Here is a 12,296-nt window from a genome sequence, read left to right on the forward strand (position 1 = left end):
GACCATCATTACCCGAAGGAACATTGGCGTCAGTAACTGTGGATTCTGTACTAAGTGCAGGGGCAGAGTCGACAATTTGAATATCAGTGGCGGATGATGGTGGTGTATAATCAGTATCAGAAATGCAAGTAGGCAAAACAAAATTTGTGGCATCTGTAGGTTGATCAAAATGAAAAGGAAAAATATTTTCCATAAAAATAACATCACGTGAAGAAATAATGGTTTTGGTGGTGAGACAAAATAACTTATATGCCTTTTGGTTTTGAGCATATCCTAACAAGACACATGGAAAAGCTCTTGGAGCAAATTTTGTTTTATGAGGTACAGTATTTGTAGCATAACAAAGGCATCCTATGGTTCGAAAATACCCATAATTAACCTGTTTACCATGCAATCTTTCATAGGGAGTCTTCCATTGCAAATTTTCGGACGGCAAACGGTTAGTGATATGAGTTGCTGCTAACAATAATTCAGACCAAAAATGAGGTGGAAGCTTAGATTGAAAAAACAAGGTTCTAGCTATGTTTAATAAGGTTCGGTGTTTCCGCTCTACTACCCCGTTTTGTTGTGGAGTATAAGGACAAGTACGTTGATGCAAAGTGCCGTGTTCCTGTAGAAAAGAGCTACATGCAGAATTGACAAACTCAGTCCCATTATCAGTACGCATAATCTTGATCTTCTTGTCATAATGTGTGAGCACATAACAAAAATAAGACTTCAAAGCAATCAACACCTGATCTTTTGTTTTTAACATATATGTCCAGCAAAACCGACTATAATCATCAACAATAGTGAGCATGTAAACAGCATTTGTAACTGATTTCAACTTATACGGTCCCCATAAATCAACATGGATAAGATCAAACACATCTTTAGTAGAAATAGAACTAGTAGGAAATGATAATCTAGTTTGTTTTGCAACTGGACATACAGGGCACATCAGCTCAGTGTAATCACATTTAACTACTCCATCCACATGCTTCAATCTCTTAAAAGAAACGTGTCCTAGCCTTGAATGCCAAAGCATTGCCAAATGTTTATTATGCTCAAAACAACGATTAACAGAATTACAATTACTAACTCTATTAAAAGAGTCTGCTGTCAAATAATAAAGATCGTCAAAGACAGTTCCTTTGGCCAAAACCTCTTCAGTCTGTAAATCCTGGAATAAACAATATTCGGGAAATGAGTGCACAGACATTCGACAAGTCCGAGTAAGCAAACTCACAGACAACAAATTGCAGCTGAATGAAGGGACATAGAGAACATTGTATAAAATAATTCTGGAATTTAGTTTAATGGTACCAATATGAGTAACCGATCTGGTTGAATTGTCAGGTAACCTAATGGTTTTGGGTGGGTTCAATTGAACAACTCGATCATAAAAATGGAGATGAGGTGTGATATGATCGGTTGCGCCACTATCAACTATCCAATTTTCCTTGCAATTAAAATTAATGCTAGAAAATACTGAATTGAGCAAAATACCTGCAAAGTTCACTTGTCTGACATCCCCATCTTCCTGATCAGCACTGCCACTCTTGGATTTGATAAATTTCTGAAATTCATGTTGAAAGAATTCTGCCATCCCTTTGTCAACATTTTCTGCTCCCTTTTGCTGCTGCACTATTGATTTCAAAGGGGTCTCATCCACTGCACCTCGAATGACATTGTTAGCTCTGTGGTATTTACTAATATCAATACCCTTCTTTTCCTGCATAGTAAGAAACCAATCTGGATACCCATGAATTAGAAAACAATCATCCACAGTATGACCTCCATTCTTACATTTAGTGCAGTATTGTTTCTTCTTTTCTTCTTTACGGAAAGAAGAATAGCTCCTATTATTTCCAGAACCAGCATTATTTCGACCACCTGAATAATTTCGTCTAGCAAGCATTACTGCAGCTGTCTCAGTTGAAGTCGAGCTATCTGTTTGGACTTCTCTTTGCTTTTCAACGCTCATAATCATTGAATATGCTTTATTGATAGGTGGCAACGGATCTTGGAGAAGAATCTGATTTTTAACATTATCGTATTCATCTCCTAATCCCATTAAAAATTGCATCAATCTCCTATTGTTTTCATAATCTGTAATAGCAGTACCTGTTTCACAACAAACAGGCAATGGAGCCAAACATAACAATTCATCCCACTTCTTCTTCAAATTCGTGTAATATTCTGTCACAGTACTGTTGCTCTGCTTGTAACCAGCAATATCTCGCTCAATCTGATAGATCATTGGCCCGTTACTTTCGCCGTATCGTTGTTTCAACTCATCCCAAAGAGCCTTTGCGTTCTTACAAAACACAAAAGCATCAGATATATCTTTTGACATGGCATTTAGCAACCATGAAACCACCATACTATCAGCTGTCATCTATTTATCGTAATTTTCTGATTCAGGCGCTAGTGCTTTAATCTTCCCATTGATAAATCCCAGCTTTTTCTTAGCTCGAAGAGCTATTTGTACCGACCTACTCCAAGAAAGGTAATTTGGTCCTTTCAAGGGAGTACTCACAAGACTAAATCCTGGAGCCTCAGAATTGCTCACATAATAAGGATCTTCTTCAGTATTCTTGGTATTGATAGCGGCAATGATTTTTGCCAAATCTTCCGGATTCATCATCGTGAAATTGTAAATTAAAACCTAACAAATATCGAACCAGGCTCTGATACCATCAAGAGGATCGAAGAAGCCGGCAAAAACAAATATTCATTTGGAAGAGGAGCTCAAGATTGAAGCTGCCTCTGTAATTTTTATATATATATTTCACTACTGCAATTTACATATATATATATACAGAGTCATAGTCCTAAGTAAAGAAGGAGTGTGTGTTAACAATTAGTTAAAAGAACTATTCTAACGGGATTTTACAGGATTTTGCAGATATAGTCAAATGACATATCACATATCCTTTATATCCTTTATAATGATACAAATAGTTAATCTATTTATAAATTTGTTTGTAATTCAAATGATTTATCTATTTATAAATCTATTAATGATACAAACAACTAATTTATTAATGAATTTATTTGTAATTTAAATGGTTAGAGGTAATCGAGTCGAGCCAACATTTCTAAAGTTCAAGCTTGTTTTTTAAAAAAATTTACAAGTTCGCATTCGATTCGTGAAATATTTAACGAACTTTAACTTGAACTTGATTCGAGCGTGGCTCGTGGTGAGCTTACATTCAAGCTGGATTATTAGTTAGAGCTTAGAAATAGTTTAAAAATAAAATTAAATAAAAATATTTAAATTTCCTGATGGCCCTATATAAGAATATCATAATATGATAAAAATCAGGTACTAATATTAAAGGGAGGAGAGGCCTTCTCTTTTTATAGGAAAGGATAACTCTTCATCTCTTATAATTTATCGATGTGAGATTAAAGTTAAATGGGTATAAATAGATTTATAAACGGACAGTAAAATTAAATAACACGAACGGATCGATAACTATATACTCCTTATATCTATTTTATTTCAATCAAACAATCATATGCATTCCAATAATAGACATTATTCCAAAGTGTTATAACAGAAAAAATCATCTTGCATGAATAACGGTTTCAACCAAAGGAGAAATACAACATCATGAATGTTTCTTCAATTTTAGCTTCAAAAGTCTTAAGAGTTTAAAAGACATCTTATTGTAAAGATATGAATCAACAATTTCTTAATTTGTATTGATAATGCATGATTTTTTGATTGGCAATCCAATAAAAATCTGTTGGTAAATGAATTAACAATGGATTACTAACAGATTACGATCCATTGTTAAAAAGTTCGATGGTAAATTTTTACCAACGACTTTCAAGTTCGTTAGTAATACTAGTGGATTTATTAACGGAGTTTTTGTTATTATTACCAACAGATTTTAAATTATTAATAAATTTTAAATCCGTTAGTATAAAAGAAAAATAATTTATTAACAGATGTGAAATCGTTAGTAAATTATCAATGAATTGCAATCCATTAGTAAATCTATTGAGAGTTTAAATAATTTTTTATTAATTTAATAAGACTTAAAATTATATTATTGTTGTTATTAAATTTTTAATTTATATCTTAAAAAGTAAAAATAAAAAAAAGTAAATAGTATAAAATGAGAGAAAATAATAAAAAAGAAAGAAAAAAGAGAAAAATAAAGAAAATAATAGAAAAATAAAAATTATGAAAAAGAAGAAAGAATGAGAGTCAAGTAAAAAGATGATTAGAAAAATGAAAAAAAAGTGAACAAATGATTAGAGAAGAAAATAAATAAAGAGAAAATAATAGAAAAAATGTAGATAGAAAGAAAATGATAAAAGAAAATAAAATTAAAAAACTAACATGAATGAAAAGTATAGAGAAAACAAAGAAGATAAAAGGAAAGGAAAGAAAAAGATGGAAAAGAAAAGGGAGAAAATGAAAGGAAAATTATGAAGAATGAAAAAAATAATAGAAGAGAAAAGAGAATGTGAGAAAATAGGATAAGAGATGAAAGAAAAAGAATAAAAAATAATAAAAAAAACTTATGAGATAAAAAAATGAAATGAAATAAAGTAATAGAAAAAACAAAAGAAAATGAGAGAATGGAAAAAAAAATGGAAGAAAGGTAGATGATAAGATGAATGAATGGTAAAAGTAGAGGAACATGTTATATTGACTTATAAAGATGAGTTCTTAACAATCCAAATATATATAAGTTATAATAGTATAATTAAACAATATAGAATTGAATTTTATAAAATTTAGATTTAGCCTCATTAAAGTATATATAGGATTTGAATTTATTTTTCTTATGATATTAATCTCAGCCTTCTTAACGAGACTATTCACGAGTCTATTCACGAGCCTGCTCATGAACTCGAACGCCAGCCGAGCTCGCGAGTCTTAACGAGACGAATACTATAGAATTTAAATTTGCCTCGTTTACTAAACAAGCATAAAAATTAAGTTTGAGTTTGATTCGTTTAGAAATTAAGTCAAGTTCAGTCGAACTTTTATCTAGTCGAATCTCGAATAGCTCACAAATGATTTATTTCATTTACACCTCTAAATTTACTAACATATTAAAATTGTTAGTGATTTACTAATGGATCCAGTGAATTTTTACACAACCTTTTATATTTAATTACCGAAAGATTCCCAAATTCATTAATAAATCCGTTAAAATTACTAATGTACATTAATAAAATTTGTTAGTAAAATTTGTTGACAAAAGTATCAAAATTATAATTTTTCCTTTAAGCATGTTGCCCACTATCTCGCTTGAACCATTAAAATGATATATTGCATGATACTGAGATTTTGTAGCATAGAAAAATATATCAGATTGCTAACAAGAAACTTCCTTTTATATCTAGTTTTGTATGAGTAGCTCTAAAACTGATATTTTGATAAAAGCGACTCCAAAATCTTGTAATTGGTTGCCTTTGTGATCTCTGAACAAATCACCTCTTGAAGCTCAGCTATCTCTCATTCTCCTATCAATCTAATCAGAAGTGGGGTATAAGAACCTCTGGTAGGACTCATAGTCTGATTGACATTGATTTATCTCTCTTTAAAGCCAAATAAATCATTATATTGCCGCTTTGAGTTGGCCTCCAAAAAGTATAAATGTCCCTTTGGTTCCAAAATCTCCAATAAACCACTCTATTTCTCTGCAACCAAATTTAACACATTCACAAACTAAACAATATACTGCTGAAAGGAGAAAAGAAACAACTAAAACAACTTTTCTTGCCTAACTTAACTAACATCTCAAACAGTAAGAAACAATGCGTTTCACATTCATAACACCACACAAATGTATCGCAAAATGCACCATATAAATAACTCAAATGGTGGTCCAACACTAAAATATATCCGTTATATACCATATTGACAAAGACGATGTTTGCTTTTCCCTCAATTCCCATAAAATTTTCTGTTTATAATTTTAGTGACATTTCAACCAACCAATAGCTATAGAAGTCTAGTGATTCTCTTACCTTGTATTCTGGGACTGTATATCCTGCCTCTGCATTTATAGTGTAGTAAAATTCTTGCAAATGAATTTTGCCAAACAAACCCCATTTTCACAAGTCAAATGAAAAATATTAACTCATATTAGGAACTCAACAATCAGTAATTCTTCTAATCAAGGTAATACAATGCTTCTAGCCTATGCTTTCATGAATTTAAGTGCATGAAGAAATTCAGTTGCTTACCTCATACTGAACAGCAACAGACCCATTTCGAGAATTTATCATGTGATGAATGCCTCTCTCTCCTGAGAGATAGCCATATGCATGCTCAAATTCAAACTCAATAGTTACCATCTGGGTACCGCCATATCCAGTCACAGAAGGATGCTTCTCAACTAGCCTGCTTTTGTAGCCCAGCTTTTTGGCCCATTTGATATACATGTTCAGAAGATCTTCTGCCCATTTCTATTCAAGGAAATTTGCCATACTACATTAGATAGAGCGAGAATGGATGGTAAATCATACAGGTTATTATGAGTAATGCAATCAAGGCATCAAGCTCCCTAAAGTTGGACATGGTCTGAGCCTATTAATACAGGAAAGAGGAAAAGAGGGGAAAATGTTAACAGTTTGAATTCGGAACATAATAACTTTTGGGATATGTGATTAAAGAAGAATTGCATATAAATTCCTGAAAGTCCCAAAATAATCTACAAATAGAGATCAACTCTTTAAAGCCATTGCATAATCATATTATATTATTAATTATCCCAAGAGTGGATAGCGATTAAAGAGAAATAGCAAGCTAAAATGGTCCTACTGGTGTTAAAACCAATTCCATAATTACCAAACACTCTTGACCAGGAATAACTGATACATGTTAAAATAACACAAAATTTCCTCAATTATTTAAAAAAAGGATGACATATCATATGATTGAAATGACATTTCCAACCAATAATGCGATCAAGCAAGAACAAAAACACATACACATAATAAATTTTCCTGGATCAGAATGTGGGGACACTTGATTTTGTTGATCAATATTTGTTTCAATAAAAGTGCATAATGATGTCTTGAAACTTAAAGGCACATCACATTTCATCTTATAGAATAAGAAGTTAAAATCTTTTAATGCTTTTTATGTTAAATTCATATGGAAAATAATGAGAATCAAACCTCAGCATTAAGGCCTTCAGGTCCAGCTTTAACAATTACACATGCTCCCTCCGCATCATATGGCCCCTTAAGAAGCTTCACCATCTCATACTGATCCAAGAATTTGTTCACATCTAAAGATGCGCTATATGCTTGCTTAAAAAGTTGATAATTGATGCCTTCCACCTCTGCCAACTGTGAGATCAGTTTTGCCTCTTCAACCTAAAGAAATAAATGAAGTATTTGTATTTTTGCCTAAATGAAGTGATTCTAATATAGTCTGTGGGAGTTTTGTTGTGCTTCTTCCTAATCAAAAAGAAGGTTCGAATATCATAATTTCTTTGAATCATCATAATCAATGACTGAATTTTTGTGATCAAGCAATTATTATAAGAAATTAGCTAGAAACATGATATACATGGAAGAAAAGAAGACAGAATATATAGATTCCTATTTTGGTTGGCCTCCAGAAAGGTAAACATCTTGCTCTGCTATAGGTTATAATTTTGATAAGATTAACAATGGTCAGGTAAGGTCCATTGGACAGAATAATCCAAACCTTTTCAAAAAATTACATTTATATCCTAATGTTTATTTCTTGAACAATAAAGCCAAATATTTGACATTGGTCACAATTTTAACCATTGGCTTAAATCAATTTTGACCACCTGTCATTTTAATGTGGCCTTTTTATATTATTTCTTAAATACTAGAATTTCCATGAGTAAAGTTTAAAGCATGGTTAACACTTAGTTAATTCCTCCTAAACCCCAAATTGAATCTCTATCCCTAATTAGGTGAAATCTCTAACTCTTTGAACCTTATATTTCTCTATAATCATAGAAATTAACTTTTTTCCCTCCATTTCCCCATGTGACCAGGGCACTTTTTCCTTTCTTCAACCAAAGATAAAAAAATGAAAAGAATGTCCTCAGCCTCACAATCTGAGCAAAACAGGAGCTCCAAGTCTCTTAATCCATTCAGCTCCATGAAGGAATTCCCAACAGTAAATTTGATGGGCTTTATCCCTATCTATGACACATAAATTCTTCCACCTAACCCTGCATTACCAACATGATGGCTGGCATCAATCATACCCATTCTCCTTTGGTAGTGGGAAATATCACTGAGAAATGTAAGATTTAGAGAATTAGGGATTTCGTGCAATTAGGGATAGCAATTCAATTTGGGGATTCAAGAGGAATAAACTAAGGGTGAACCATGGTTTAGGCTTTGCTTAGGTGGAAATTTAGTTATTTAAAAAATAATACAAAAAGCCACATGGAAGACAGATGGTCAAAATTAGTTTTGGTCAAAATTGATTTAAGCTCATGGCTAAAATTGTGACCAATGTCAAAAATCTGGTTTCATAGTTCAATAAATAAAGCTTAAGATATAAAGTGACTTTTTAAAAAGATTTGGATTATTTTGTCCAATGGGCCATCAAGTAAACGTTGGAAAACATAATCAATCAATCATGTGTTTCAATCAAATGAAGTACTCCTCAGAAGTAAAGGTAGGTCACTTCATAGATTGGTTGGCAATTGGAAGGCAATGTTTTCCACATGAATCCTAGATGTTCATGAATTTGGGAGAGAGAAACACTATAATACTTCATAATGGATAGATTATTAATATCCTTTTATGTTTGAGTCCCCATGGCTCATGCAGCCAACAATGGGCTGCCCTCATAATTTTCCCCTCTGAAAAGGTAACATAATTCTTTTGATAAACCTTAAGAAAAATATTACTGTAGAACTTCACCTTATATTTTAGGTCTTTGAGGGCATCAATTGCCTTAGCACTATCAGCAAATCTGCCAAGAATTTCATTGGATTTAGCAGGGTCATCCCAGAGGTTGCAACCACGCATTATTTCTTCCTGCTTGATCCGTCTCACTTCCTCCAGCTCTAGTGCTGTTGGTGCTGACATCTCAGCTCGGAGAACAGCATCTTCAATCTTCTTTTTCAATGAAAAGAAACCTAAGTAAATTCACCACAACTCTCGACTAGAAGTTAGAAGTGCAAAGTAGGGCTGTAGAATGTACAAAGGTGTCGCAGAGTCATAATACAGGCTCCTTACATAATCTACTGTTATAAGATTTCACATGACTAATGAGCCACAATTATCTGTTAAGGTCAATGATATACTAAAGTAGAACATCTGCCTTAACAGCATGCTTTCAAGTTCCCTTTGGTGTTTCTCCTATGCTAATATAAAAAAGCACCATTTGCAACAGAAAGGAGGAAATTTTTCATAAGTGTAGAAACATATTGATGGTTAGGCTATGGTACCATGTCATAAAAAAACTAGTTCAATTCGAATTTCCATGGCATGCTCAAGCATATGCTAGTGAAAAGACATTAAAACTTTAGCCTCCTGCACTATTCTATCTAAAATCATTCAAAAAAAAATCTGCTTAACAAGAGCAACAACTATTTTGCTTATACACAATTAAATAAAGGCGACAATTTTTACAGACTAGTTTTAATGCTTTTTCACATACTTCCCTTGTATTTTCAGACATTCAATTTACAAAGTTAACTTGCAGTAGAGAAGGCAATTCTAAAGGTACTCCAGTGAAAAAGCAAGTCAAAGATGGACTTAAATTAGACGAAAAAGATGGACTTAAATTAGACGAAAAAGTTCTAACAATTTTCTTTCCAGTTACCTTTGGCTTTCTAAGGAACCAACCGGTCAGCAAAGAAACTAACTGAGAATCATTGTCGAACAGTTGGCATATTAACCAAAAATTAAAAACCCATCTCAGTTAAGCTACAACTATCCAAACTCATATCAAAATCAAACTCCCAATATGGCAATAACTACTCCTCAAACAGAAAAAGGCAAAAAGAAACAAGTGTTTGTACATGCAAGCATACAGAGGAAGGCAAAAGGCAAAAAGAAAACATACCCAGTTGTTTGTAGACCTCGTTCTCGTCATCCATGGAATGAGAAGGGCGAATTCTCGAGTATACAAGGAGCTTAGCATGGGATTTATTGGTGTTTCTTGTCGAAGATTGCCATTTTAAGCAAATAGAAGCTGCTCTACTTAGAAATGCAGATTCTGCCAGCATTTTCTTCTCTTCAAGTAGTGCAGAGAGAATACTGAGAATCTGAAATGCGATTTGCGACGAGAATTAGCCGTTGATATGTGGGAGTGCTGTGGCTTTCCTCTCCTATGCTCTGCTGCCTTATCCTGAAATTCTCCCTCGTTGGAAAAATTGGTGTCCGAGTACCTGAGGTTGCTCATAATTTTCTTTGGTGGCTGGACTTGGGGAAATTTATAATACTTGATATCTTTTTTCCTTTTTCTCAACATTTTAATTATTCAAAAAATTAGTTAATACCAAATATTTTTTATAGTAAATATTTTTATTAAAAAATTAAATTATTTTTTAAAAAAATAATTTTATTTTTTATATATAATCTCATTAACGCTGCTATATATAAATCTATTAATACAATTTACTTTTTAAATTACAATGAAAAATAACTTATTTTATAAAAAATATTTTCCATATAAAATATTTCTTATAAAAATATTTTTAATTAAAAATTATTTTTTATGAGTAAATGGAGGTTTAATCTCAATTTCATCATCTGCATTATTCAATTTAAGCTATATTTACTTCATAGAAAATTTTTTTAGACAAATATTTTTTAGTTTAATATAACCAAATTTCATATTGAGTTTAAATGATGAAAAATAATTTTTTTAAAATATAAATTTCATTAAAAAAAATTTTATATATAAATTATTTTCACGAAATAAACAAAACTTTAATCAATTTTTAGCTTTTGCCTAAATTAACTTATAAATTTCAATTTAAAATCAATTTAATTTAAAATAACAGAATGAAATTATCAAGAAAATCAATAAATTTAATTTTAAAAAAATTATTCTTTAGCTAAATTCAATTTAAATAAAATATTAAAATATAATAAATTAAACATATTTATAAATTGACGGATGAAGTTAAACATTTAACTTTCTTTTACTTTATTATTCATTTTGTAAGAAAAAAATTAAATAATTGGGAATAAAATTATATATAATTTTTTTTTAAATAATAATTTTATAAATTGAAAAAATAAATTTTTATATAATTATAAAATAATTAAATTATAGATAGTCTAAATTTCTAACATCTAAACTATAGATATCGCTGCACTTATAGATTTATTTGAATAAATTTAAAAGATATAAAAAAAAAATTATAAATGAACGGTATTTAAAATGAATGTTGACATTCACATTAACTTTGAATTAAAAATAATAATTTAATTAAATATCATTTTTTTATAAAACAAATTATGGCAAAATTATTATTTAGGCATTTGTTTTATAATATAGTTGGGTTTTTATAACGTGTACTACACATTAGTTATACTCGTATTATATATTCGTATTATATAGTTTTTAATTATTTTTATATAGTATAATATTATTATCTATATATTATTTTAATAACCAATCAAATATATTATTTCAGTAATACTAAATTATTATAATCATATTTTACTATTTTTATACATTTTCATATATTATTTTATAATTTATATATTTTTATTTATTATATTTAGAGTTTGATTTCTTTTTCACTATTTTTTATTCTTTCAATTTTATTTAAAAAAAAATTATTATTTAATTTCATGCGTGAAAAAACATAAAAACATAAAAATATAATAATAATAATAATAATAATATAATTATTAATTTTAAAAAATTTATTAATTAATTTTTCCATTAATATTATCATTAAACAAAAAAAATATATATATATATAAAATACTCTCAATAGAAAAAAGTCTAAAATAAACCTAAAAATATCTATCATCTAAAAAAAAAGCAATTTATGATATAATTAAATAATTTAATTTTTAAAATTTTATTTTATTAATAAAATAATTTTTATATTAAAATTTACTATTAAATTATAATAATTTAATCTTTCAAATTTTATTTTTATAACACTTTAATCCATTCACTTATAATAATTTATCTTTTTAATTTTAATTGACTTCTTTAATTTATAATTAAATAATATAGTTAACAGAATGATAATTTTGTTAATAAAATAAGAATTTAATAATTAAATAGTGAATTTTACCAAAATTTAAAGACTTGTAAATTACCCAAAAAGAAATAAGGTTTATGGGCAGCTCTTCCCAACAAC

General features: G+C 29.9%; 2 protein-coding genes across 5 annotated transcripts; both read right to left on the reverse strand.

Moving 5' to 3' along the window:
* Positions 1 to 1,034: 1,034 nt before the first annotated feature.
* LOC122724660 lies at positions 1,035 to 2,363 on the reverse strand. Its single transcript, XM_043960317.1, has 2 exons — positions 1,489 to 2,363; positions 1,035 to 1,162 (listed from the first exon to the last, which is right to left on the reverse strand). Exons 1-2 carry the CDS (start codon positions 2,336 to 2,338, stop codon positions 1,149 to 1,151), a joined length of 864 nt encoding a protein of 287 aa, XP_043816252.1. The 5' UTR covers positions 2,339 to 2,363; the 3' UTR covers positions 1,035 to 1,148.
* Positions 2,364 to 6,036: 3,673 nt separating this feature from the next.
* On the reverse strand, positions 6,037 to 10,377 carry LOC110610987 (peptide chain release factor PrfB3, chloroplastic). 4 transcript variants are annotated; one of them, XM_043960319.1, is made up of 4 exons: positions 10,031 to 10,377; positions 8,881 to 9,098; positions 7,138 to 7,311; positions 6,037 to 6,423 (listed from the first exon to the last, which is right to left on the reverse strand). In XM_043960319.1, exons 1-4 carry the CDS (start codon positions 10,191 to 10,193, stop codon positions 6,190 to 6,192), a joined length of 789 nt encoding a protein of 262 aa, XP_043816254.1. In that variant the 5' UTR covers positions 10,194 to 10,377; the 3' UTR covers positions 6,037 to 6,189. The 4 variants fall into 4 exon arrangements, with proteins under 4 accessions (XP_043816254.1, XP_043816253.1, XP_043816256.1 ...); XM_043960318.1 differs by having other exon boundaries at positions 7,138 to 7,338; XM_043960321.1 differs by having other exon boundaries at positions 7,138 to 7,338; positions 8,881 to 9,075; positions 10,031 to 10,170.
* Between the last annotated feature and the right edge of the window lie 1,919 nt (positions 10,378 to 12,296).

Source organism: Manihot esculenta, chromosome 9, assembly GCF_001659605.2.
Source record: "Manihot esculenta cultivar AM560-2 chromosome 9, M.esculenta_v8, whole genome shotgun sequence".
NCBI classification, from domain to species: Eukaryota; Viridiplantae; Streptophyta; class Magnoliopsida; order Malpighiales; family Euphorbiaceae; genus Manihot; species Manihot esculenta.

Coding starts and splice junctions, on each gene's coding strand:
- LOC122724660 (XM_043960317.1), bottom strand. CDS start 2,338: ATGTCAAAAGATATATCTGATGCTTTTGTGTTTTGTAAGAACGCAAAG.
- LOC110610987 (XM_043960318.1), bottom strand. CDS start 10,193: ATGCTGGCAGAATCTGCATTTCTAAGTAGAGCAGCTTCTATTTGCTTA. Junction 9,099..10,030: donor CGAGGTCTACAAACAACTGG/GTATGTTTTCTT, acceptor GAATTTACTTAG/GTTTCTTTTCATTGAAAAAG. Junction 7,339..8,880: donor TCAAAGACCTAAAATATAAG/GTGAAGTTCTAC, acceptor TTATTTCTTTAG/GTTGAAGAGGCAAAACTGAT.